Source organism: Amphiprion ocellaris, chromosome 5 (assembly GCF_022539595.1).
Source record: "Amphiprion ocellaris isolate individual 3 ecotype Okinawa chromosome 5, ASM2253959v1, whole genome shotgun sequence".
In the NCBI taxonomy this organism is placed as follows: Eukaryota; Metazoa; Chordata; class Actinopteri; family Pomacentridae; genus Amphiprion; species Amphiprion ocellaris.
In genome coordinates, this window is record NC_072770.1 from 16,108,022 (window position 1) to 16,135,506 (window position 27,485).

Here is a 27,485-nt window from a genome sequence, read left to right on the forward strand (position 1 = left end):
AGTCATCTGTCAGCTAAATCTTGACAGAACATTAGAAGCAATAGTTTGTAGAAATGGGTTCTGTTTTTTGGCCAAACTGACAAAAAAAAAAGTCACTCAGTGGCTCATTTAGATCCCAAGAACTCATCCGGTATTCCCCGCATTATTATTGTTTATTTCTATGTTGGACAGAACTTTCTTTATTGACTTCACTTTATATCAGGAGTGTACAGTCTGGCCATAAACAGGAGAAAGTTTGGAAATGAGGGAGAGGAAAAGAGAAAAGTGATAGAGCTTTGTTCTTCTCACAGGGGAGTGAGTCTGGTCAGGCAGAGGAAACGCCATGCTTTCACACATGCATACACGCCAGAAATGAAGGAAAAGCAGGGCTCTGCCACCAGCAGCAGGAGGTGCTATAGAGCAGCCCAGGAATGGGGTGGCTGATCAAGGTGGGGGGCTTGGAGGTGGAGTAGAGAGAGTTGAACTAGTGGTGGGAAAGTGCAAAGGTGTTGTGAGAGTTAAAGAGTTGGTGGGACAGTTATGCTGACTGCCTTTTTGATGCAAGGAAAAAAACAGCAGGAATTTTTTTTCTTCATTTTTCATCTTGCCTTGTTGTTAATTCGAACAGCACTGTGTATCTGATGCAATATTTACGTTAATTTCAGATCAGCTGCCTCAGAGATGTATATCTTTGTTTGAACAAGGAGCGGTTGTTTGTGTCAGTGTGAAATTGCAAACGACTTCGGGGCATATTTGGTAATTAATACGGAGCCCTGTTCTCTCTGTGTGTATATATATAATATTTAATACCCTTACTATCCCATTGGGGGCCCTTTTTAATGAGCTATTGTAGCAGCTAGGTCTAATGTCAGGTTGTGGAAAAGCCTCTTTGTTGTGCAGATGTCTTCGGAATAGCTCCAGAGGATGAAATATGACTGTGATGACCTTTCAGTTGTGTGCATATTTGTCAGGATTCAAATAAGTTGAAAGGATCAAACTAAACAGTTTCCCCAGCCTGCCAGGGAATTGTGCTGCAGAGGTCAACAGAGGGGACCACAACGGCAGATTCCAGCGTACAGCCAGTTGTTGGTACATAGTGAAGTACTAGACCATCTCCTGCAGACAAAGACAAAATTAAAATTCTAATTTATTAATGTATACAGAGAGCTTGGCCAAGCTGTCACTCAGCTATTGAAAAGAGAGTCGGGCCCTTTCCCCCCGCTTCCCCTCCCCTCCCCTTTTCTGCCCAGTTCTTGTGATGAGAGCTCAGGCTCGCTGTAGTGTCTAACGCTGTAAATTGCCTGCTCTCTAATGTTGTATGTTACATTTTGCTGGGTTGAAACTGTTGCGAAAAAGCCACAGGTCCAGACAAGTGTTTGTTTATCTCTGAATTGCATATTCTGCTAATTAAACACACCCCAATCACACACACACACACACACACACACAAGCTTTCATACAGTTCATACATAAACATCAGTGTGCCGTTCTATGTAAGCATGAACTACATTTGTTTTGGGGTTTTATTCCACTCAGGGTTTTCTGCTGATGAGATTTCTGTTGTTTTCTGTCTCACAAATACATTTTGTGAAACACCAGAGAGTCTGAGTCTCATCTCGCTTCCTCTTTTAAGAACAAACACCAGGCTTAGAGAAGCCCCCTTCACACAGAACATTCACTATCTCCATCACACAGCCTGGATAATGATTCTCTGTTGAGCTGGACTGGGTCATCAAAAGACATGATCCAACGATTATGAGACTGTGTAGTAAGCTGACACCTCATAAAAGCACCTGATCTGCAGACGAAACTCCATTCATCTCAGCGGTCTTCCTATTAGGCACGAGAAGATGTGCAGAGACACTTTTACTCATTTGGAGAGGTGACTCACTTTCCAATTCATTCAAGTCAAAAATAATGAAGCACAGTATATATGAAACATCTGAAAAAATGACCTGCATAGAGTACTAAAGGGGAAAAAATATGAGTCAAACAAGCCTCAGAATCCTTGATCAGCATTAAATGGCTCTTTGGTTTTATATCTCCAACAGGGGTGCCCCCCCAAACCCCCTCACCCCAGCACCGCCCACCCCAGCCTCTGGATGAAGATGCCTGTGCTGTGTACTGAGCAGCCAAGAGGCCCTTTAATCATACTAGATATACAAACAGCTGCTATGCAGGCTGGAAAGCAGCTAAACATACTTGACTGGTCAAAAAGCCAGTAAATTACATTGACAGAATGACACATGTAATTAAAAGAATCCATGCCGCTTTTACCTTTTGCGCTTCACACCTACAGTGGCACGACGACGAGAGCCGGCAACTCCCACCCCGCTAATTACCATTATCAGTGAAATGGTAGGGTTTGACTCATTAGTTCCATGTGCATTTAATTAGAGGCAGGCTGAAATTGGATTTAACTTATTACTTTTTCATGGATCACTTTCTTGTCATCACTTCAAATTGGATTGCAGCCCCAGGTAACTAATTATGCCAGCCGCAGGATCAGGAGTGGAGAAATAGGTAATTAGGAACAACACTGTCGGACCCTCGCTGATAGTCCACCAGCACCAAGGTGGGGGGAGGGGAAATTGATGCTCGATTGTGGCGTTGCTCACGAGTCTGGCTGGTTAACTACACCTCATTGCAAGGGATCCTAGGTATGCATCCACCTCCTACAGGGGATTATGTGGCACTCAGCTGGGCAGTAGATGTTGTGTCAACATGGTGTCTATGCTATCAGTGTAATGCCCAGATTATGCTTGTTTCCCATCCGGGACTGTGTCTGAGATTGTTCTCCACTATTCATGTCACTGGTACAATTTGAGGTATGGCTAGCGGCCAGCAGAGGTCCGCTGTGTGGACACTGCTGGAATGGCATTGACTAGTTTTTGTCTGTAGTTCTGATCATAATGAGAAAACATGAACAACCAGTTTGAGGAGAGGCGGGTGGATAATGCAAGAAAGTAATGACACAGTTAACCAAATGGAACTGTAGCAGTGATAGTTTGCTTGAAAAGAAAAGTGAAGAAGAGATAACTTCACTTAACATGGTACTTGGAGTTTTTCTGGTCATCCTAAACTTAAAAACAATCTATGTTAGGAATTTGACATTAAAAGACTATTTTTCTTTGAGTTTCATTGTTTTTGCATTTATTGTAATTATGTGCTGGCTTTATTTTTAAAATGAGTAACATTATTCACAATTCTCTAATAAATGTTGCACTGAACATTTTCATGATGTCAAAGGTGCATCACTTGTTATTCTTCAGACACAGAGAAACTGCTGATAATATTTCAAAACCATGCCAGCAGACAATTTTCTTATCTACACTATTACCAGTTGAAGCCAGAATCTGCACTTCTTTCTTTTCCCTTCCTTTTTTTCCCTTTTCTCTTTCCCTCTCTTTCTCTCACTCTGTTTTCACACCATAGTGTACAGCCTCACAGAGGGCATCTCCAGGTCAAAAGATAATGTCTTTTCAGTTTACAGGATGAAAGCCTTTTAAGTTGGAGAGCTCCCCCCCCCAACGCCCCTCTCCCTGCGTTTGCTCTTCACATCCTTCATTTGTGGTCTGTTGGGGGGAAGCGTGATGTGACACAATCCAGGGGCCAAGCCTCTGTCTGACAGGACAGGGAGAAGCCGCCGGCTCTCTTTCTCTCCCTCTCCTACTGTTTTTGCAGTAGGCCCATGGCATTGTCCTGACACATGTATACCACAGAGCTCCAATCTGTAAGTCATTAGAGCACTAGGCCAAAGCCTGTCAGCTGGAGCTCAGCCAGTGCTGCAGGGTGATCTGAGGCAGCATTTCGAGGTGCTTCTGCGGCCCAGTCGGCCAGTGGCCCGAAGTAGCACAGCAGTGGTAGTCTATTGGCGAGGTGACAGCAAGCGCAAGTCTGGATTAATGTTCTGGCTTGGTTATTATGAGGTAAAGATTCTTTTAACACAAAGGAGACTTGCTCCAAACAAAAGGTGTGCATTTAGATCTGGTTTAGATTAAAATTAAAACCTTTCAAAGCATTTCCAACCAGATGAAAAGAGGACTAAAAAAGAAGTGCTGAACATAAAGAGAGATGGAACAGAGTTGTTTGTACTGGAATTTGTATTTACTTTTAACAGTCTTGACTGCAGTGCATTCATACTTAAAGGAAGGAAAATATGCTAATTTACTTTCATTTGAAGATAGATGCCAATATAAATACTACTCTCCTGTGTGTACAGTGAATATGAAGTCACTGCCAGCAGCTAGTTAACTTTGCACAAAGACTGGGATGAATGGGGAATCAGGTATCAAAATCTCACTGTATCCTGCCCTCACTGCGAAGTTGCTTTTACTCTTAAATTGTTGTTCAAATTAAAGCAATACAGTGAGCTGTAGAGGTGCTGGTTGGTGGCTTTTGTTAAGTTTGGTAGCTTTTATCTTTGTTTCACATCTTTGAGCTAAGCCAAGATAACTGCTGGCGCTAGTGTCTAGTGGATCATGAGAGTGGTGAAGATCTTATCTAACTCTTGGCAAGCAAACAAATAAGTGAGTTCCCCAAAATGCTGAACTATGTCTTTAAGAGCTGTTTTTTTCCTGAATATGCTTCTGATCAAAATTGAAATTGTTGACATCTTTAGCAGTCTCCGCTTCTTTACCTCCAGGTAAAGAAGCTGCTGCCATCAACATTTTAGTGAAAAATCCTTCAGAATAGCACTCATGTCATTTTACAAAATGTCTTCAGAAGTAAAATCCCATAATTCATCGGTTGTGTGCGTGAGCCTCGGAAGCAGTTCATCTCTTTGTGTTTGTAAAAAGTCTCAAGGTGATGCTGTAATGAAATCTCATTTTGATGTGTGCGTCGCTTTGAGGTGATACAATCTGTCAGGAATGATCAACACAACACCAAGGCCGGTGCTCGCGTGGAACCCGGGGAACAGGCCGTCTCTTTTGCTGCTTGTTTTCCTTGTCATATTGTAAAAATGTATTATGTGTACTGTATAGATTAGAACCAGGTTTTGGGATAATCCTGTCAGAATGAAGTCATCTGTCCCGATTCCACATAGCCAAGCTGAGGCTTGTACGGGGGGGCAGATGTGTTGGGAGCTCTCTCCCAGCCAAGACGATGACTGTCGAATTGACTCCAGTCACAGTGCTGGGAGCCACTCTACCATTTTCAGGACCCTCTATTCATCGGAGGCCTGATGTTTCCCTTCAAGCAGTCCGCCTTTTCTACCCTCCACCCCACTCAGTCATCCACACAGACGCACAAACATGCACACACACGCTTCCTCCTAAAATTTGTTGTATCTTTGTATCATCCTCTGGCGCTATATCTTGATGTCAGGCGTGTGTTGTTTGGAGTGATTCACACGCCCTTTTGCAGAGGGGTGGAAGGATGGATGGATGCACAGTCAACCATAGCATTAATAAACACTAACAGCTATGCAAGGTACAGTCAAGTCAGCATCAACTCGCAATGGAGTTTCTCTTTGAGTGTTATTGCACATTTTTGACAGCTTGGCAATTCTCTGATTCCATTTTCACTTTTTGTTAAGAAGAAAGAAAAGAAACACATTCTTGCTCAGACAGCAAGAGAGAGATCAGAGAGAAACAAGGGCTACATAAGGACATAATTTGGAGCATTTTATGTTTGTGCTGGACATTTTACAGTAAACCATCACACTGCACAACTTAGTCATGCTTGTAGCTACACCCAGGCATAAAGGCATAGAAACATAGTTTGGATATATTTGCTTTTGGGTTTTAGTTTTACCTTAATAGTTGAATGAAATTTACAAGAATTACAAAGAAGAGTGCTCAACCGTATGTAATACCTCCAGGATTGTTTGTGAGCTGTTTACTGGTCAGTGTTGAAAACAGGACAGGCTAACAAATACAGTTTAGTAACACAACAAAAAAGATTAGCTGAGCAGTTAATCACAGTGGTTAGCATTGCTGTGCACTCTCTGTGTCCCACATTAAGAATTATCTTTAAAAAAAAATGAAGACAAGCGCCTCAAACTCTCTGTCTGAATCTGACTGATTATAAAGATAAATCTTAAGCATTGGTGACCTTTGATGTATCAAAGCTGATTATTGACAGTGAAATATAATCAAAGTAACAGGTTTTTTGTAGGAATGCATCTGTAGATTCAGATTTAGTGTGCAAGTTATTTTTATCTCCACAGCCACCACAAAATCATTGTTGTTGCTTGGTAAAATACTGTGCACTGAGTTTCTTTGTAATAATATAGTTTTCGATTTAAATCAAAGATGAATCAGTCGCCAAACAAGACAAGGCAAAAATTCCCCCACCTCCTTAAATCGATGTTGCTCAAACCCCAAAGTGTTCTTGTTTTGACTAAGTGAAAGACCACACTAGACGGTACACGATGAAACCGTTACACGCAGCTGGCATATCACCTCAGGAAATATTTTGCAAATTTGGAGTTCACATGTGCTGACTAAACATTGTGTTCCTGAATGCTGAAATTAAAAGTAAACAACCAAACCCATATATAATGGACCAGGAGGAACGCAGTGAGTCAGGCGTGACTTACTGTAACTCCACTCCACTTCGGTGGATAACCTCATTCACTCTAAATATGACTTATTCCAAGTATCTGCGGGAGTATCAGTAGGTTGCAGATGTTAAAAGATGGGTTCACTGTCATATCATAAGCAGAGAAATGCTGTTTTATTTCAACAGGTCTTGTTGTAACACCATATCAACAATAAATAGAACTGAGCTATATTAAATTAATGAATGCTTTGGCATGAGTTAGGAACGAGGGTGGAGAAATATAAATTTGAATTAAATGCTAAATAAGATACACTGAATAAAATTGGTTTTGGCTGTATTATTGACTTTGGAGTTGCAAATGTTCACATCTTGAAAAAGTTTTGTGTGCCATGCTTTACTGCTGCAGAACAGACAAATTTATGGGTCGGTTCTTTCTGGACTTTAAGTTTTGCTTAAACTTGGAATTCACAGTTGATCAGTGGTTTGATTCATAGTTGTTTTCTAGATGCTTTGTGTGTCTTCTGACTTTGATATGAGGCGCAGCTAAAATGTTGTTTTATAAATAAAGAATAGAAAGATAACATATTACTGCACTATTGGGGGTCTAAAAAACCTTGTTACCTTGGAGATATTATATAGAGCAGCTGTTATTTATATAGGTCCCACACCTGTCCTGCTGAGTCCCTCTGCCGGTAAACAATGGTTTACTTCACACTATACACACACACACACACACACACACAGAGAGAGAGAGAGAGAGAAACAGACTGTGTTTGTTTTCTCATGACAGTGGTCCAGGTCACCAGTGCCTTTCAAGAAAAGGAATGAGCATAGTTTTGTATTTTCCTCCACTTCCTCTTCATTTCTCTCCTTGTCTCTTTATACAAGCAGTAAGACATTGGTTGGCATGCCAGTGGAGCTTGTTCACTGGCTGCGTTAGTGTTTTGGGAAGGCTTTGTAATTGGAGCCGAGTCGTTATCTTTAGCAGAGCCCAGGCCAGACCAGACATTAACTCATACTTTCACTCTAACTCAAGCAGGAAATGGGAGTATTTTATAATGTCATCCACTCTGTCATGAATACAATCGCTCAGTATTCTCTGTAAACTATCACAAGGGACGCCGGTTCACGGCTCAAGGATATTGATGTTTCTCTGTGCACAGGAACAAAAAAAAAAATCTATATAGCGTGTGTATCACATCGACACATATGTGTAATTATTTTACATAGAGCAGGCACAGAGGCAATGGATTAGAAAGACAGTGTGTGAGAGGAGAAGCTTGAACTGTGTGTCTGCTAAATTTATCATGAGGCCTTTGGGAGCGTTGAAATGAGAACAGTGGCCTATTACTGCTAAGAAGGTGTTTTATTGAGAATACGCCGACATGCCACCCCAGGGAGAGTGCCGGGGGAGAAGAGTGTGGCCATAGCCTAAACCACTTTGTGCATGTGCGCGTGTGTGTGTGTTTGTGTGTGTATGTCGAGTGCGTGCATGTCGTTGTAAGCACATGCCTGCATGTCACTGTCTTTTTGTGCGAGCCGTCTTGAGGGTGTCAGATAGAAAATAAAAGCCCCTTTTCTTCCACTTAATTATTCACTATGATATGTATTGGAATTGTCACTTTTGACACTTGAGGTGTCCCAGTCAATAATTTATATAGGTCAGGCCAGCTTAGCAGAGCTCATTGTTAGTTATTAGCAGATGAGAGCAGTGGCTTGTTATGCAGGCGCTCTGTTTATTTTACCAGTGTGTTTGCGGACTGGAATGCATCCCATGAACATTCCTTCATCCTCGGCCAAGGGTTTATAGCTGTTGATATGAGCTGTGTTTTAGAGCTGTGTTATTCAGCTCTGTGTTTATTGTCATGATAATTAACAAAGTGAGGTGTTAATCTTGCCTCATGCCTTTCCTCTAATTCTTTGTTAAGTCGCTTGTACAACTTAGTGAACCTGATTTTATTGTTATTACTAAAAGTAGGACTGATTAGCAACTCACTCCGAGTTCTTATGCTGAGATATACAATAGAATGAAATACAGTTCAATATAAAGAAAGACAACTAAAGGTTGGATTTGTTCAGTGGGAAAATAAAAATCTATATGTTGTCAAGAGCTCCTGTTTTCCTCCTGCCTTCTTTCTCTCCTGATGAGTTCAGTAAGATCTCCAGTAGGTGGCAGGGCCCTGTTTTTCTCTCCTGTCTTTTCCCATCACTGAGTGCACATGGGTGTTAAAGAGTGTGATGATATCATGACGGCTAATTGCTCTCATTGGGATGGAGTTGGATGGATTGCCTGGTAGCTAGTGAAATGTTAGCTGTTAATGTAAGTGATTTTAGCTTGTCTGAGGCCAAATTGTAGGATAAGTGTTTAAAAAAAACTTGCTGTGGTTATTTTTTTGACTAAATACACTAAAAGTGTTTTTTTGTTGTTTTTGTTTTGCATATTGCAATTAGTTGCTTTAGTATAAGTGCAAACAGTCCAGTAATTACTGGACAAAATAAAGCCAAAGCAAACTGTTCTTATAAATACATTATTTTTCTCTCAAATAAAATGCATGTGGAATTAGCTCTTGGGAAATTTAAAAGGAAGAAAAAGCCCAAATAACTACAAAGCATCTGAACTGTTAGTGCATTTGTTGTTTTCAGAATGTAAAATGAGTTGCGTCTTTGTTCGAGCACTGTAAACAATTCCATTTACCAGAACAATAAAGGATCTGATAGCTTGGCCAGTTTTCTTTCTTTCCGCTGGATAGCTGTGTTTACTTATCTGTTGTTTAATTAAAGGGCCTCTTTTCTTTAAGCTCCCATTGTTTCAATAGCACGGCCGGAGTCCCAGCAGGGGTCAAAGGGTTAACAGCCGTCAACTGTGCCTTTTTTTTTAAAGGGGCCCCCACACAAAGGCGCAGTTTCACCTGCAGCCCAGCCCGCGGCTCCCTATTGTGTGGCCCCATTTGAATTGATTATGTTTAGAGGGCTGGTTGTGATTGGTGGAGAAGGGCGTGGTTGATTGGATAGTTTTGTATCTTGTCAGCCAGGGAGCAACCTTGCGCGTGCAATCTGTCTGTATCCTGAGGAAGGTTGGAGACTCCACAGCACAGCAGCGCTTGTTCTCAGCCTCCCTGTCTGCCAGCCTGCGAGCCTCTACCTCTCCCTCTCTCTCCCTCACTCACTCACTCACTCACTCTCTCTCTCTCTCTCTTTCCCTCGCCGCTCTGCTCTCCGCTCTGCTTCACTCCACACCGCGTGGCCCGGCACTCTGTTTACCCTGCCAGCTAAATGGAGTTTGTCAGGTTTGTCAATATGATTGATTTCTGTGATTTTGCCAGCTTTCTTGTGTAAAAAACTTGACAATTTAATTTGACCAGGGAAAAAGAGAAAGGGAGGTTTATTGTCTGTCTATCGTTGATGTTCTATCATTGTAATTGGTTAATTTTGTCATGCAGTTTCTGTGAGAGGAGCAGTTATCCGGGGTTTACTTTGTCGTTGAGACTCTGACAGTTTACAGGCTTGTTCTGATAAGGGGAAGACATGTAAGCAGATATCATGCTCATTAGATTTACTGCATGTGAATTTCAAAACAAGACAGTATGGATTAAGTGCTTCTGTTTATTTCTGTGCTGTGCTGTTGTCACTTTAAGTTAGTGCTGCTGTTTCTTTTACTGCGTTAACTATTTGTTTATTAAGTTTCTAACTGCCGTTTTACAGTGTTTGGTTAGTTTTGTTTACTTTGCTGATAGTGAGCTAACCAGTTAAGCAGGATATGGTACTGTACTGTGTGCTGTTTGAATTAAGGAAAGTTCTAGGAATAACAGAGGACAGGTTTGCCTTCTCTTTTACCTTGATGTTTTTCTCAGAACATATTTGTTATACGTTCTCATTAAAAATATTCTCAAGTCAAAGCATGTAAATACTTTTTTTGTTAAACATTAGGGTTTGCTGGTTGTGTATTTTGTGACAATTTGTTCTTCTGAGTTAATGAGTGCTGGTCAGATTTTCTTGCTCTCAGGCTATGGCCTGGACTAATCCTCACTCTCCTCATGGTGTCACAGTGAATTAAGACTGAGTCTGGCACAGCTCTATATTTGACACCGCCACCACAAACCACGTTGGAGACACGCTGTCACTCCAAATGTCATCGCTCACATCTTTTTGAAAAGTTAGAGTGCGTGAATGTTGGAATGTGCCTGTGTAAGAGTGTCTGTACTTGCAACAAAGGGATTTCAGAGTACATTAAAGAGGGAAAGTTGTGGTCATTTTGCTTGATTTTTTTTTTTGTTTTGCTGTCAAGACTGAGTCTTGTTTGACAGCTCTGAGGTTTTATGCACAGGACTTTTATTGATCTGCTATTGCTTAATAGCTTTAAGTATTGTTTCTGCTGCAATTTAACTAATACACACATGCAACAATAGGAAAAAAAAATCACTTTTTCAAAGTGTTGTTTTTGTTTTTGTCTGTTTGCACATACTATTTAGCTAAAACTTTTTTTGGACGCAATGTTTCAGCTCCTTGCATCAGTGCTAAGAAAGTGGTTGCCTGAATGATAGGAGAGATGGAGAACAGTGGAGATTATCAGATGGTTGAGGAGGTGGAGGAGAGCGAAGCCTAAACAGGGCAGCGTTCACCGTAATGCCGTGCAGCTGTGCAGCCGAGACTCGCAGTTTGGGAGAGCTGGAGTGCGAGCTGATTGGGTTGACAGTTTGTAATCAAAGTTGATTTATTGTTCATTAGTAGTGCATTAGCCCTTTCAGGCAGGGGCGTTATTTGTGCAGTGGCCTGTCAAGGCGAGGGGCTGCCAGCACCTGTCATTTCTAAACCATGACATAGGCAACCAGATATTAGCTGTGTACCCGGAGAGGGAGGTACAGGGGGTAGCCTGCAGAGCCCCACGGCTTGCTGGGATATCCTTTACAGGGACGATCTTTGCTTTGTACTGGAGCAGGCAGCCAAGACAGAGAGGAGAGACAGGGGAATAGTTTAGCAGTGATATAGTGAGCCACCAGCTGCTCTCTGCTGTTATTCCCTGACTTTCCCGACTAAAACATGTTTTTACTTGAAAAAGGCGTACATTCATTTTTTTAAGGGTCATTACTGCTTGGAGTATGTGCGTCTCTGTTTCAAATAGGAAGATTAACTCTCCACTTGAGATGCCATGTGTTTCCAAAGGTTGAGATGGTAGGATAATGATGAGATTGCACGGTGTAGAGAGTTTTATGGCAGAAGGTCTTCCTTACCACTCATCTCGGTCACAACCTATATATTTTTAAAACATTAAAAGACGTGAGAGTTTTGGCATGTCAGACCTACAATATAAAGGTGGATTTATAAGGGATGCGTGTGGGCAAAAAATAGTTTTGCATGTCTCATTTTTGGTTAATGGTATAAACCTGGAGCAGGCCCTGAATATTTTTTATATGATTTAATTAAATGACTGTACACTCTATATGAATCACATAACACAACAACATTAAGAGCGTCAAGAAGCAACATAATTCGTGTCCCTCTTGTCTGCCGTCATGGAAACAAGGATTAGCTTTGCGTTGCTGGTGTGCAGAGAATAGAAACAATCTGTATGAGGATGTGTCAGCCATTGTCTTTTGACTACAGTTTCATTTGAAAGGGATTTTAGAGGCTGTGATCTTAATTAAATCTCAACTGACTCAAATAATGCATCTGAAAACGTTCAGCGTTGCGTAACTGTGTGTAGCTGGTGAACTATAGATCACGGGCACAGTTTGCACGACATGATTGTAAGATGTTTCTGGAAAAGGTGTAAACCGTGAACAGTTGTGTGTAGGATAGTAGTCACGCTGAATTTCTAAGCCAGGTTTCAGAACTCAAATGCCTTGTGAAATACGTACTTGGAGGTGTGGCTTGAAAGGTCAAAAAGAGTTACAGGACACTGAGTCACACGTCAAAATGCACGGAGCACTTTTTTTTTTTTTTTGACGTCAGCGTTCGATTTTTAAAGAAATAAAAAACTAAAATATAAAGCTGCACCAGGATATTTTATCCACTAGTATTCTTAATATTTTTTAACTTAATTTTAATTGAATAGCTGGTTATTGATTTTTTTTAATCGTACAATAAAATTGCAAAAACATTTTCCGAAATACAAATATTAAATTTAGTACAATAGAGATGCAGAGGATGGTGTGTGTGCGTGCGTGTGTGTGTGCATATGTGTGTGTGTGTGTGTGTGTGTGTGAGCGTTTGAGGGAGGAGAGCGAGGATGCCCCGTGTGCTCTGCAGCGGTCACCTGCAGTGGTTTCTGCCTCCAGTGTGGGAAACAGCGTCCAGGTCGCAGCTCAGCTGTTATTGTTGGGGTGAGAGCTCGCTCACTTCGGCGTGCAGTTTGTTTGTTTAAACCCAACATTGGGTCGAGCTCCGTGAAAACCTGTTTGTTTGTAGTCGACCAGTTAATTAAAATGCAATCTTAACTTTTGTTTTTACAGTTGCTGCAAATAATTTGAGTCCCGGCCCCCCTCATACCCCTACACCCCAAATCCAGAATATAAAGTGTATGTCAAATGGAGACAAAATGTGGCTGTGATTATCCTGTTTATCTGAGCTGTAAATATTTTTAAAACAGCTTGATTGTGGATGACGAGAAAGGAATTATTTCGGTCTTAACATATGTATGGTTTGGTAGTTGTGTCTTGCTTCTTAAATTTTGTAGTTTTACTAAATACTCTGCATTGTGTTGTTTTTTTAACATATAATTACACACAATTACACATAATTTATACATCTAGATATTATTAATATTATTATCATTATTATTATGAGGGGAAAAAGCTATTAGTGTGAAAACTGTGTGTCTATTTTTTAGAGGGAAATAAATGCTCTCCACCTCAGAGATTTCAATCAACCTGAATGGGTAATATGGAATTAGTCTTTCCAGTCTTGTCGGCGACTAATTATGTTCACACATCACTTAAGTACAATAGCTCCCGTGAAATCCTCATTTTGGCGACATTTTCATGCAGGAGATCATAGTCAGGATGGGAAGTTGTTTCCTTTTACCACAGCAGGCCAAGGTAAAACAACAGCATCAAACGGACTAGACTCTGTGATTTCTCTAGGGCTTGTTATTTCTTTTTACTTCTCCATTCCATTTGATGCCCTCACAAAACAAGATGACCCCAGGGAGCACAAATGAAAATTTGATAATTCTCTTCTCTTTTTTTCTGCCCTTTTCTCTTTTAGCCGAGCTGCACCTTTGCGGCCAGTGAAACGTCTTTACCGGTCTCACTGACATTCACCTCCTTATCCCTCATCCCTGTTCCTATAAATTGCCTTGGTGCGGGGAAAGGGGCTATTGTACAGCCTCATTCACCCTACTCCTTTTCACCAGGCTTTGACCCCTGACTTGTGATAGGAGGGGGTGCATGGGGAGCATCTTCATTAACTCTGAATCAGTGACTTTTGAACATTTTCAGATCTGCGGTGTGTGTTCCCTCATTAGATTGTCATATTTTGCACTTTTTTTTCTTTTAGCAATGCACAAAGAGAAGTTGGCCTACTGCAGATGTCCTTTAATGATAAATGATTTCTGTGCTGTGTGTGCATGCATGCCGGTGCATGGTCAGAGGCGGTGCAAAGAACAAAAGGAATATTTCAACAATGTTTTGTTGTTATTTTAAATTGGAAAAACACACAAAACATTTTCTTCAATTAGTCATATTAAACATTAATAATGTTAATTTTTTTTCTGAATGTTTTGTTCTTCATGCTGTTTTTATACTGAATGCAAAATGTGAGTAGGGTTAGGGTTAGAACCTTTTTTGCCCTAAATGGAAAATGTGGTTTAGGCCTTCATATGCAGTGTGTTATGGGCTGCACATGTGCCTGTATGTACTTGTGGCAGTTAACATGCCACAGTTTAGATTTGCGCATGTGTGTGTGTTTGTCTGTGAGTGTGTGTGTGTGTGTGAGTGCGTGTGTGTGTGTGTGTGTGTGTGTGTGTGTGTGTGTGTGTGTGTGTGTGTGTGTGTGTGTGTGTGTGTGTGTGTGTGTGTGTGTGTGTGTGTGTGTGTGTGTGTGTGTGTGTGTGTGTGTGTGTTTGGCCAGCAGGCCTGTGCTGGTACAGTATATTGCCTCCAGTCACTCTGCAGCTGTGTGAGAATGTTCCAGGTTTGAATGTTTATGTATGGGAGGCACCTGGAGAGCACCACACCTTTGTGAAATTCATAAACGTCAGCTATTTCTGGCATCCTCAGAATGTCCTCTTTTTCACACCCTCATATTGGTGTAGTAGATTAGAGCTGGGCTCCGTGGATCCCTCCAGTTATTAGCCCAGTACGAGTCTCCTTTTAGACTATCTTTAGATGGTGATATATTTTTGTGGATCATCTGGAGTCATGATGTTATCCAAGAGATAAGGGAGTGCACCATATGGGAGTGCTCTAAATGGCAACTGGCGTCCTGTGTTTGCGTTAAATGGGCATGATACAGCGGCCAAGGCAATATTTTTCAGTTAAAGTGCTTCTCCCGCCCTTCCACTCAATAGGACCCAGTCTTGGGCAGATTTTCACTCCTTCAGCACAGGATTAAATGGTAGTAGTTACATTGATCAATAGGTTAAGAAGCATACAATCCCTCTTGCTGCTAATGACCTCAGTAGTAATGGGTAATAAAATGGGGGTCTGTAATAGCCTCTTGCTGGGACTGTGCACAGAGAAAGCTGCTCTAACTGTAGTTACTGTGAGCCAGACACTCCTGACAAAGCGAAGTGTGAAACCATGATGAGATATACACCTCAGTTTTAAAGATTTAAGACAGTTACAATGAAGGAAATCTCAGTGTAATTTGTAATGAAATTGACAGCTATCGAGATCTGGTTGTGTGTAAAACCTCTGTGTTAAGATGAAGTTTGCTCTCTTTTTTCACATCACACTGTGTAATAAGGCATGACAAAATGATTATACATTTGAAAATAAGACTAAATTTACAGCTTTTACACGCTAGTAAAAAATAGAGCATGACAAATATGGAGTAGATTTGTAATGCACGTGGCAAAAGTAAAGCTTCAAAAAAATGCAGGCATTATTATTTATCCTCTGTGTGCATGGGAGGGAGGTAAATGTCATGTTTAGACATGCACTGTATATCACATCATGTATGGGACTTGCATGTCAGCAAGACAAGGCTTCTTGGTTGACCTTCAAAATATTTCATCAAAATTAGTGATGCCCACAAAAAGGGACTTCAGTGGATAATGACTGTGAAATTAGGAAATGGGAGGCCAGGGCTATGCAAATGACAGGACAAGTCATGTGCAAAAGTCAAGATGAACTGCATATTAAGACATAATACAGGGGGGAATTAATATTGCATTTTCCTCCTCGCACCCCTTTGCCTGGTGCTGGAAATGAGAAATGTGAAGTGTGTGTTAGTCCTGGGTGGGGCTGAGCCTCCTTCATTCTCTTGGGGCTGGACGAACACAGCCCAGTGTAGTCTGGCACTGCTCAATAAAGTTAACGGACAGCATCTAAACTGGTCCGTCCTATTTGACATCGCTGCCCTTTCCTCCGAATTTTCAGTACAAGCTGTTCATTATGGCAGTGCTTTGTTTTTGTTTTATGCTACAATGGGGAGAATGAATAAGGTGATATGCATGCATGGTGTGTGACAAGAAAAGCCCCTTAGTTACCGGATGAGATTTTAAACAGCTAAATTACATTCAGAAAAGCATGAAAAATTCAAAGGGGTGTCATTAGCTATGAGGTAGCCACACAATTTGGGTAACCTTGGTGAAGACAGACTGTCACCAGTTATGTCTGCTCTATCAGCTTCTGACATCAAGCTGAGAGACATTTTACACTCACTTATGCGCATACATTCTAATGTATTCTTGCACATACACAAAAGAACCATCACCACAACATGGTAACAATTTGCGAAGACACAGCCGTATCAAGCACATCTTAGTTGCTGTTTGTCATCCAAATGTCAGGGAAAGGAGCTTTTAATGGTATTGCACATCATAGCAGTGAGTGGCAGCATCCAGACACACTCCAAGTCCCCTGTGTCGCCAGAGCAATTAAGGCACCCTGACAACTGTGGGGGCTCTTTCAGTGTCACAACAAATCACTTGTTTTGAGGAGTCGTGCACTCACACCTTTCTACAGGGAGTTAGTTAGAGGCCTGTGTGTTCTTCACCGTGGCTCCTCCTCCAGGCACTCTATATCTTCACAATAATAGATCGCTGTTGACAGCGTCTCTAATGAAATGTTCTCACATGACATGCCGTGCGTGTGCAATGAGTGAACCGCAGCGTTTTTGAGGCTATCTTTCACGTCCTCAGGTATGACATATTTGCCACGTTGTATAAACGACAAGCTGAGAAGCATGGCAGCAGATGCAGATCATATCGGATGGTGTCGAGGCATTTGTGTGTTTGAGAGGGGAAGGTCGAAGGATGGCAGCTGAGGTGGATACACAGGCGTATACTTATAGGCATGATCCTCGCCCGGCTGTCTCATGTCCTTTAGCCCGTCTCAGCCTGGTGTGGTGTCAGAATGGTTAGAGGGGTCGAGATGTGTTTGTTTGTACGTTTGCTGGAGGCCTTGTGCAGATTGTAACACTTCAAGATGACACTTATGATGACTCTCATGATGAGTTCTTAGAATCCAGTCGAAACTAATTGGCCTTTTTAAATATGTTATATTAATTAATCTTTTTATTAAGCAGTGTTTTATCTCTTGCATGGCATTAGCATTCACTTGATTTTTTACATATTTGACTACTTTTCTGCTACATACCCATTTATCCAACTTGTAACAAAAAGCAAGAGTATAGTATAAATTATGTGCTGTATTTTGTCAAATCTATTCAGCTTTATTCATATCGTGCCAAATCATAACATATATCCTCTCAGGGCACTCTACATAGTAAGGTCAAGACCTTATCGTGTTATTGTTATGCATTTATGCACTTCTGGACAATGTTTTTTGACAACTGTTTGTTTGTGGTGTGTTTGTGCAGGTTCCAGTGTCAGTGGCTATGATGACGCCTCAAGTGATAACTCCACAGCAGATGCAGCAGATCCTTCAGCAGCAAGTCCTGAGCCCTCAGCAGCTCCAGGTTCTTCTCCAGCAGCAACAGGCCCTCATGTTACAGCAGGTAACGTACGACCGACATTCATGTCATCAGTAATTTTTTCAGACAAGGCCATCACGTTTCAAATGTCTCAGTTTGAAATGAAAATCTTCTTATGCATAGACTATGTTTCACAAAGATAAATTCACTTTGAACTGCTATTCTTCTCACTTTTCTAAGCCTCAAAGACTACATTCCTCAAAGTATTGAAAATTCTCACAAAACCCACTGCTGAGTTTATATGACTGACAGACTTTGACTCATACGTCGCCTTCCTGCCTTTTCTGCAGCAGCAACTCCAAGAATTCTACAAAAAGCAGCAGGAACAGCTCCACCTCCAGCTCCTACAGCAGCAGCAGCAACAGCAGCAACATGCAGGCAGCAAGCAGAGTAAAGAGGTAGGCTGACATCACTCCAATCGCCTGCCATTACCAAACATTGGCCAGACAGAGCATGGAAGGCATGTGTGCTCCCTCCCTCAACTCCATCTGCTTTCAGACTGTGGTTAAAGCAGAGACTGGGGTGGGGGGAAAGAGAATCAAGTGCACTCATGCTTCTGATTAGTATGTCAGACTTGGTGGATAAATGGTAGCAACTGACTGATACTGCGCTAAGACTACAGCATCTCTTTTTCTGGACCTGTCTTCACATTAAATGTATAATGTTTTACAGAGCCTGAGACTCGGCCCATTGTTCCAGATTATTTTTTTCTAGTAAACAAGTGTCCTGCGCAACAAAGAGATGACCGTTCCTGTGAGCCTTGTGTAGGACATAATGAAAGGCAGAAGGGAGAAAGGCAGAAACACGGAGCATATAAATCTGAGAGGCTTTTCTCTGTAATTAGCATGGAAATGGCAGAGGAAGAGAAGGCATGTAATTGTGAGATATCAGTGCAGAGAGCGCTCCCAGCTTTGTTGCCCGTGTTGTTTTTTTTTTTTCACCATTTTTCTTTCTTGCTTTCTCTCCTTGACGCCTCGTAGTACAGCAGGGCTTGCTCATAGGCAGCAGCTTAGTTCGTGTTAATGACAGGCGGATACAGGCATCACTGTGGACAAAGCAAATTATTATTGTGCGGTCAGAAGAAGTTCAAAGACAATCTGTGAATTTTTGCTCTTGTCCCCGTTGAGTTCCATGTTTGGAGAGCAAAGGAAGCACAGAATATTAAGCTCAACGTTAAAAGCAGACACACACCCGTCCACGCATGCTCACACTCACACCCGTTCGTGTGCTGTTGAAGCTCCAACTTCAAAGTCGTAGCTCCCTAATTAATGAACTGCGGGCTTCAGTTTGGACAAGTTGTGGCGTGATGCTCCCATAAATCAACATGACAGCAGAGCTCCTCGGCCTCAGATAGGGCCTGTCACCAAGTCGCATCTGATGTAAACACTAGAGGAGCAAGGGAGAAAAGAGGGGGGGAGGTGAGGGGGGGAGACAAGGAGGTGCAATTGATCAGTTGAATGGAGCATGAGAATAAAAGAAAAAACTACTTTTGAAGCATATTATGTATGATCACAGGAAATGGATGCAGCCTCAAGAGGCTCTCCCCCTCTGCCGATGTTTTCTTTCTCTTCCCATCGCTCTCTCTCTTTTTCAGTCGCATTTCTAGCAGCCATCAAAAGACAGAATAAGAATTATGCAGTGACTCCCCTGTGGCTGCCAGACAATAACCCCCTGTTGCTGCTTTGTGCCTCTTTTATTTTAAAGACATCAAAATTTAGTTTTTCAAAGATCTTTAACTTTATATTTGAAGCTTGACAATAAAGGCCTGCCAGTGCCACTCTTTATCATTTGTCAGGGACTGTATTTTTCTCTCCCTCGTGCCACTTCTTGTTAACCTCTTATTTGGTCTATTGGGTCTGGGGTTTTTAATGTGTCTGCATGCTGAGAGTGCACAGGAGCTGCTGTCAGCTGATGGAACCAGAAGAAAAAAATGTGAAGGGGAGAGAGTTAAATTCATTTGCAGTACTCGATTTTCTTTCTTCTTCTTTTTTTTTTCTGAAAAGCCATCCTCTATTTATTTAGCGTTTTGATGAAAGACATTGTTCCTTGTGAACTCCCACCCCCGTAGCAGTATTATCTTTATCTCGGGCTGTCAGGGAGGAGCTGGTGAACAGAGAACCAGTAAAGACATGAGAAACTTCTCTCACATTGATAGAAGAGGAAAAAGAAGCAACCATCTTTCATAAACAGGACAGATCAGAGAAGATCACAGGCCACCTGCATCCTGAATTTCACTGAGACCTCTATGAGATCTCTATCGTGTCTCTTTTCTCTCTGTCTCACTTTCCCGCCTCTCATTTTGGGTTAGATCACACATGAGCCGGTGAATGAATGTGGTTACTCTTCAATTATGACCCTCCACTACCACTGTCAAAGTGCCTTCTTCCCCTGATTGATCCAATGAGACGACCCCGCTTGCTCTAATAGACCAGCGCTGCACTGAGCTTTATTTTTAGTCAGTGCAGGAGAAGCAGGCTGGGTGTGGGGCAGGAGGGAGGCAGAGGAAGGGAAAGGAAAGCTTCTAGACCCTTTTGACAAGCTGAGCAGGGGTGGGCGGAGGGGACCCGTTTTATCTGGCTATTTCAGTGGTTTCAGAGCCGCCAGCGAGTGACCTGACTGCCGTGTTGCACAGAGACCTTTTTTGTATGCACTCAATTGTGAGAAGTAAACAAAGTGGTATATCCTGTGTTTGGTAAAAGGGTGCGGTGCACAGCTTGGCAGCCCCTGCACTGCTTTTAGTGCCCCCTCCTCTCCTCCTACCCGCTTGACAACTGGCCTTGTATACTCATAAACAGACCTTGTATCCTGTTGAATCTCAAAAATGCCTCTTTTGTCCTTATCTGTTAGAAAATATAGAAAGTGTCCTAATAGCTCTTGTTTAATTGGTACAAACTGATTTTTTTTTTTTTTTTTTGCTTGACTGTGTATTTATTGAGGACAGGTATTGATTAAAGGGTTAAAAGTCATCTTTGTCTCTCTGTGCCCCTGTTATCTAAATAGCATCTCTCATTTGTTTTGACTCATAGGAGACTGGGGATATTAGATAATTTCCTTCTATTTATTATTCTGACTGTCTTTTTTTTCCTTTCAATTTTCTTCTGCGTTCTTCTATCACTTTTTCAGCCCATCGAAGTTCAACACGTTTCGCTTTTCAGAGCGAAAATATCCCCCTGTAACCCCAAAATTCTTGAAGACACACCAGTGTTTCATTAAATGCTTCTTGATAAAACAGCCGGAGCACAGTGAGATCAACATAACAGCTATCTCTCAGTCAGTCCGCAGTATGTGATTGAACACAGCTTGCTGCGCTGGTTGGGGGAAGAAAGTATCCCTGAGCTCAGCGCCATGCCTGGGAGAGTTGTGAGAGTTGCTAGGGTGGTTATTAAGCACTTTGATTTAGTCACACGTTGTTTGCTGAATTATGAATGGCTGTAATTAAATTCCTGTGGCTCTTATTATGAATGATTAACTATGTTGTTTCATTGTTTGTCATTTGCCTCCCGACTCCTCGTTAATTAAGGGAGAGAAAGATGTATAGTCTACCTGTCTTAAGTGGGCCCAGACTAACCCACACCAAAGGCAAAATTTATGAAAGTTACACCATACTATTGTGTGTTAGCACATGCAAAATCCATTAACCTTGTTTTTTACGAATTAACATGTTGCTCTAATGTGTTACATTTTACAGCCGCAACTATGAACTCTGTGGCCTTGAACTTGAAATGTTTTTCTTCAGCGCTGTGCACAAACCCAGCAATGTACAAACCTGAAAATCAGAGTTGCATGTTTTCACTGGCTGTTATGCCTCTACATACTGTATGTATATGTGTTTGCTGATGGTGTGCCTCTCTATCTTTGTGTCTTTGCATGCCAGCAGCAGGTGTCAGCACAGCAGTTGGCCTTCCAGCAGCAGCTCCTGCAGGTCCAGCAGGTCCAGCAGCAGCACCTGCTCAACCTTCAGAGGCAAGGGCTGCTCACCATTCAGCCCGGACAGACCGGCCTGCCGCTGCACTCCCTCACTCAGGGTCAGTACCTCGTATCGGGCTTCAACGCTTTACATCCTCTGTGCTTCGGTACGCTGTTGCTCAATAGAAGCATTTTGCTGCAACAAAACTGTCTGGGCATGATCTGACTCTTTTCACTTGTTCATTTGCAAGTGCTAAAATTTGTTTGCAGAGGAAGATTTGGTCTACTGTTGATTAAATATTTGAGGATTCTGGGTTGTCTTATAAGACAAAACGGTGGAGATTAGGGTTATCCTATTGCAGCTGTCTATTGATACATTGGATGATCTTGGCCTGAGCATAGTTTGCAACTGTGGATTTAAAGTCATAATAATAATTCTGCTTAAAAATATTAAAACATGCAACCAGAAGAATGATTCAGTTGTGCTTTAAGATTGTAATAGGCTGTTTGTGAGCACCTGTGGACACCTGCTAATAAAAAAAAATTGTTTTTATGTAGTTTTTTTTTTTTACTAGTTTCCACGTTTTTCCAGTCACACAATCACCATGAAAATTAACGTTTCTTCTGCCTTTCATCCCACTGTTTCTGGAAAAAAAATATCATATTGTCTTGCATCCTATTTACACTGATCTTAATGCATGAACTATGCAGCTAGACTCTAAAAAATTCTGCATGAATTAATAGTATATTAAAAACCCAAAGCTTACATGAGACTGGTTTGACTGAATATAATGCAGCACTGTTGTGTTGCAGAATTTCTGGAAAAAAAAATAGATATAATTTTAAAAGGAATCTATTTTAATACTGCAGCTTGTGTAGGTGTATCACTGTTTACTCTGAGTGGTTTGACCTGCCACTGTTGTTCACCTGCTACACTATGTGCACAAATTCACATAACCCAAGTGAACAATGTGTCACAAATACATAATCACATTCTGTGCCTGGTTTCACTCAGGACACACCCAGTGGAAATCTTTGGAAAACACTTGTTTATGTTACTGAATGGTATCTTACACAGTTAACCCAGGGCAGTCTGCTGTTTACTGCAAGATTCTAGTATGATTTTGGCCTGATACATTTTGTTTAATACCATCCCAGACCTACATAAGTAACATATCCCACTGTTCAGATCAACATTTTGCCCTTCAACTCATTGTCCTGTGTGCGTGATTGGCATCCTGGTGGCAGTCTCCTTCAGCCTGGAGGAAGACTGGATCTATTGTTCGTAAACTACCAGTGAACTTGTCATTGTGAAACCGCCTGTTACTTGATAGGGAGTCAATACTTGTTGTTTGGCCAAGAAGTTTATTTCTTTATTTATTCTTTAATGTTTTGCTAAGGAGCGGCCGTCTTGTGACAAAGACGTCGTCATAAGGGTTTTAGTACATGACATTGACTATTCATTCCTGGCTAAGACAAACAGTTTTGAAATAACAAGATAAAAACGGGAGGGTTTGAGGGGGTGCTTAGGTAATAGGCAAACACAAACACAGTTTGTACAGTGCTGTTATTGTTTGGACTGGGTATGGAATCACTCATCCGCTTGCAGACGATTGCCATGGGCACAGGCGTGGGGCACTGCTGTGTTGTGAGTGTGCTTTGCTGAATTACTCTGTGTCAGATGTCTGGCAAACACTCACACACCCCTTGAGTAAAGCGTTATATGAATGATATGGCTAGGTACTGTACTTTTGATAGATTTCACAACAGACTCAGAACATCCTGTTTATTCTGTGTCATCATCAAATACCTCTGAGGCATCTCATCTTGTCAAGAGAGTGGGTGTATGGAGTTTTATCCTTTTAACAGTCCCTTTTCATTGTTTTATAAATATATATATATATATATATAAAACACATAAGCTTTGTTAGGACCACATGCTTAATTCTACTAAAATACTAAAATAGTGATTTTGGTTATTACTTGCATTGATAGGGAGGTTTGCATGTATCACATTACAGGCTTTTTCTCCTCATGTTCAACAAATAACAAAACATTAATGAGCAAATTACCAAATTTAGTTGAAAAATGCTCAAAGAATACTGAGAGAAAATATTGCTTTTATTCCCATGGATTTTATTTTCATAAAAATAAAATAAAAATTGTGATTTTAGTTTTCACACCCAGTCAATGTAATATAATTTGTCTAGGGTGTTGTTTGCTTAAACATCAAGCTGAGAAACACAATCTAAGCACAGACAATTATTATATTGTTTCAGTTTATTATAACAAGCCAGACCTGGTTAGTTTGTCCTTGCTGTCTGCTGTTGGTTAACTCTGTGTCTCCGACAGCTGTTACAACACTTAGGCTAGTGCTTCAGGGCCCCAGTTTGTCTTCCTATTCTACACATTTTCTGCTTGACTGTTTGAAGTTATTGATGACCTTTCTGTTTTCCACATCACTAAACTCTTTCATGCATCAGCGGGCCAGGCCTATGGTGCTCAGATCTAATCTGCAATATTCAGCTAGCAGTTAGCACTGCATCGGAAGTGATGAGTTTATCTGTTCTGTTTGGGTCCTCGTGATTATGGATTCAAACTTGGGGGCAGTAAATTGCCATGACTTTTTAACTGATGATTTTTATTTCTTTCATTTTGAAATGTAGATATCAATATAATTATTTTAAAAGGCCACTGTTATCACACACAATCCACGGTATCCGTTTTTCCATGTGCCGAGACAATGAAAGCAACAAAAGGTTTTCAAGTAATAGGTCAGTGTAACAGTAATTAAAGAAAAGTAGGTGTGCTTTTGGGTACCGTGATGCAGTTTACAGTTCAGTTTTATATCAGTCTTCTGCTTAGTTACGTTGTTGGCTAAGACAGATTGCAGTCATTGTTCTGCCAAAACGACGGACTGAAGGAATGCATTTGAATTAGCTTTTCAGAAAATTGATAGCACTAATTAAGTATCAACTTGTAGATAGCAGTTTTGAGTGAAAAACAACTGCTCGCATTATCTGGAGCATAATTTGTTTCTCTTGTCGTGAAGTCTTTTGACATTAATGTTCAAAGTCTTGGAGACGGCCAGACGGTATCTGTTATAAATTACAACAATGTGTTTGGGGAGGATATAACTCTCATAAATATAAATTTGATCCAACCACCCCCTCCTCACCCGCCTCACAAAACGCCTGTCCTCTTGACCTGATAAGTGAGTCAGTGGTTGCTCAGGCTCACACATAGCCCAGGTATTGCATGTGTGTGCGTAAGTTTGCATGTTTTTGCACATGTGTGCGTGTGTGTGTCACAGAGGTGGCCAGTGTTTGTGCACATCCTGGCTAAAATGGACACTCACCCTCCGAGGTTGCTCTGCAAGAGAGCGAGTTCTTATAGCTGCACAACATCATTTAAGCTGTCTAAGAGAGGCCAGTGGGACAGTGACAAGACAAATTTGTCGGTAATATGAAAGCAAAGAATGTGGCGAGCCATGAAGTGCTCACAGAACAGCAGCACATCAGGGACAGCAGTGGGTAATGCAGCTGACCTGTCAGTGATTGATACATCCAGCAGTGGGCTACTGGTAATAGTTCCTGCAGCATTAGGACAGGACATATTTCAGGCCTAAGGGGTGCATATCAGCAGGCCAGTGATTACGGCAACATAAACAGGGGTGCAGTAAAGGTCCCAGTCTGACGGAACAATAAACTAATAGCGATGTCACTGTCCCCCCATGGCACTGGTACTGCATGTGAGAAGTAACAGCACGGTTTAAAGAGCCCGGATCACTGGGGGCCATTTTTTATTTGGGGGATGATGGCCTGCAACTGATGTCATTATGAACCTTAAATCAACTTTCTGCTTGCTTGAACATGGTCACCTGGGTACAGGGGGACAAGGACAGGAAAAGGTTGAAGAGCTCGGCCTGTCTCGGTGCCAGAGCTACCTGCAGAGGTAAAATTGAGTTGGGAGGCCGGTGATCAATCAAGTGTCCCAACAACATACATTTTTTAAAGTGCTTGTCCGTATTTCCCAGTCGTAATGAGTGGAATAGTTGTGTTGAAAAATGGAAAGAGGAAAGATAAACCAATCCGGCATTTAAAGGATGGACAAACTGGGGACCCAAGAAAAAGGATTTACAGATCAATGTCATTATGTGTCCCACAGTAATCAGATGGAGAGAAACTCAATGCATTTTGTCCGAACACAAAATATAATACCTGCTGAGACATTTGTGTAATGATATTTTATTGTCATTTATGTGGAATCATGAGCCATAGCTGTTGTTGGATTTGAAGAGGTTAGGGTTAGCTCGGACTACTGAGGGGGAAGAGGCGAACGGAGAGCAATAAAACTACAGAGTAGATCCAGAAAGAGACAGGTTGGTCCCACTCCGTTACCTCTCTCATCAGGCCGGTCTATCCGCTGTGGTTTCATCTGAGTAAACAGTGGTGTTGGGGTCACCAGGACTGCTGGGTAATTGAGCCAGTGTGGGCTGCCCTGTCAAGCACATCTGCTAAAAATACATCGCCCACTGTCACCGGGCACCAAGTGGGGGGAAAATGATTGTTCCCGCTGTCGGAGCACAGGACACTCGCATCACCAGTGACCTTCCCCTTCTAAACCAGCTATCACAGGAGAAAAAAAAGAAACAAAAAATAAACTTTTGCTCTGAAGTCTGCTTATACCACCACATCAACAATGGCTCCTTTGATAATGCAACTGGAAACCAACAAGCAGCGGATTAGCATGCTATAACACAGACCGCAATATTAAGCATGTTTAGCCTGTCATGGACGTGCACTTCGATTAGGGCACATCAAGGCATTGAAGAGAATAAGGGAGAATACAGGCGGACAGAATAGAGAGAGTGTGTTGAAATATTCGAATGAGGAAAGACGCTCCTTGGAACGTGGAAAGGTTATTGATTTGTCCTGCAATCATTTCCTGCTCTTTGATATGCAAACGATCTAGTGTGAATTTACAGCAATGCTATCAGACTCATTTCACAGTTCTTAGCCCCTGCGTCTCTCTGGAGTCCTCCGCCTCATTAGGCCAATGTTCTCCATTACCAGCATAATTAAAATCTTTAGTAGCTTATCAAATTAAAAATATTTTTGCTGATCGTATTGAGATCTTCACCTTACAGTTATTTTCCACAACAGGAATAAATTAAGACTAAGCATTTTGCACACAATGTGTTACAATCTGGTGCTTGAAAGGAGCACTTCTGGTATCTATAGAGCTGGTGATGAGAAACAGGGAGGGGGGATCCGGAGAATATAAACCCAAGCAGATAAGCATGTGCAAATCATCTTTCATTTGCCAGTGCTCATTTTGAGAATGGATTTAATTAATTGTAATGTTAAACGAGTGGTCTTGCCCATTTGCTCTGTGGTTAAACTCACCACATATCCAAGGGCTTCTTTCACCATGTTTAAAATGTGGCTTATATAAGCACAGATTTGAATCCCCAATGCAAATGCACACACATTCTGCAATTAGATCTTTCAGTGGTATTAAAATCAGGCTTACCCAAATGCGCTGTGTTTTGACCGAAAATACAAGTAACCGTAGATTCTCACCCGTGAGGTTTAATCTTATTTTACATATCTGCTTTATCCTCATTTGTGTCAAGTGAAAGCAGAGTTCTCCTGCACAGTAACAGACACACCATAGATGGACACATATATATTGTGTGCCAACAAAGGCTCTCTTCTCTGAGACATGGAAAGTGGGGTGCACAAACACAGCATTATCCTTCTTCATCCCGATTCTGGCCCTGAGTGTCGGGATTGCCGTCACTCATAGGCAGAAAAAGCACACCCGCTCTGTAGATGTGTTTCCAGCACACAGAAAAATGTCTTCTGTCTTCAAGGGATTTTTTTTCAAAGGGCTATGTGAGCTGCAGTGTGCTTGACTTGTTAAATGAGGTTTAAGTCTTCTGTGTCAATTGGAGGCGGTGCAGAGCTTTAAGTATTTTGCACATTAATGCG

General features: G+C 41.6%; 1 protein-coding gene across 11 annotated transcripts in view; it reads left to right on the plus strand.

Moving 5' to 3' along the window:
- foxp1b (forkhead box P1b) overlaps positions 1-27,485 on the plus strand; it is a 150,589-nt gene that overhangs the window by 95,818 nt on the left and 27,286 nt on the right. For 7 of the 11 annotated variants that reach the window (XM_023266560.3, XM_055010709.1, XM_055010708.1 and 4 more), the window contains 3 exons: positions 17,470-17,607; positions 17,874-17,981; positions 21,458-21,608. In XM_023266560.3, the coding sequence (XP_023122328.1) occupies positions 17,470-17,607; positions 17,874-17,981; positions 21,458-21,608 (397 nt within the window). Of the gene's footprint in view, positions 1-9,545; positions 9,774-17,469; positions 17,608-17,873; positions 17,982-21,457; positions 21,609-27,485 lie in introns of those variants that run through there. The other 4 variants (XM_023266571.3, XM_023266568.3, XM_023266569.3 and 1 more) reach the window with 4 other exon arrangements.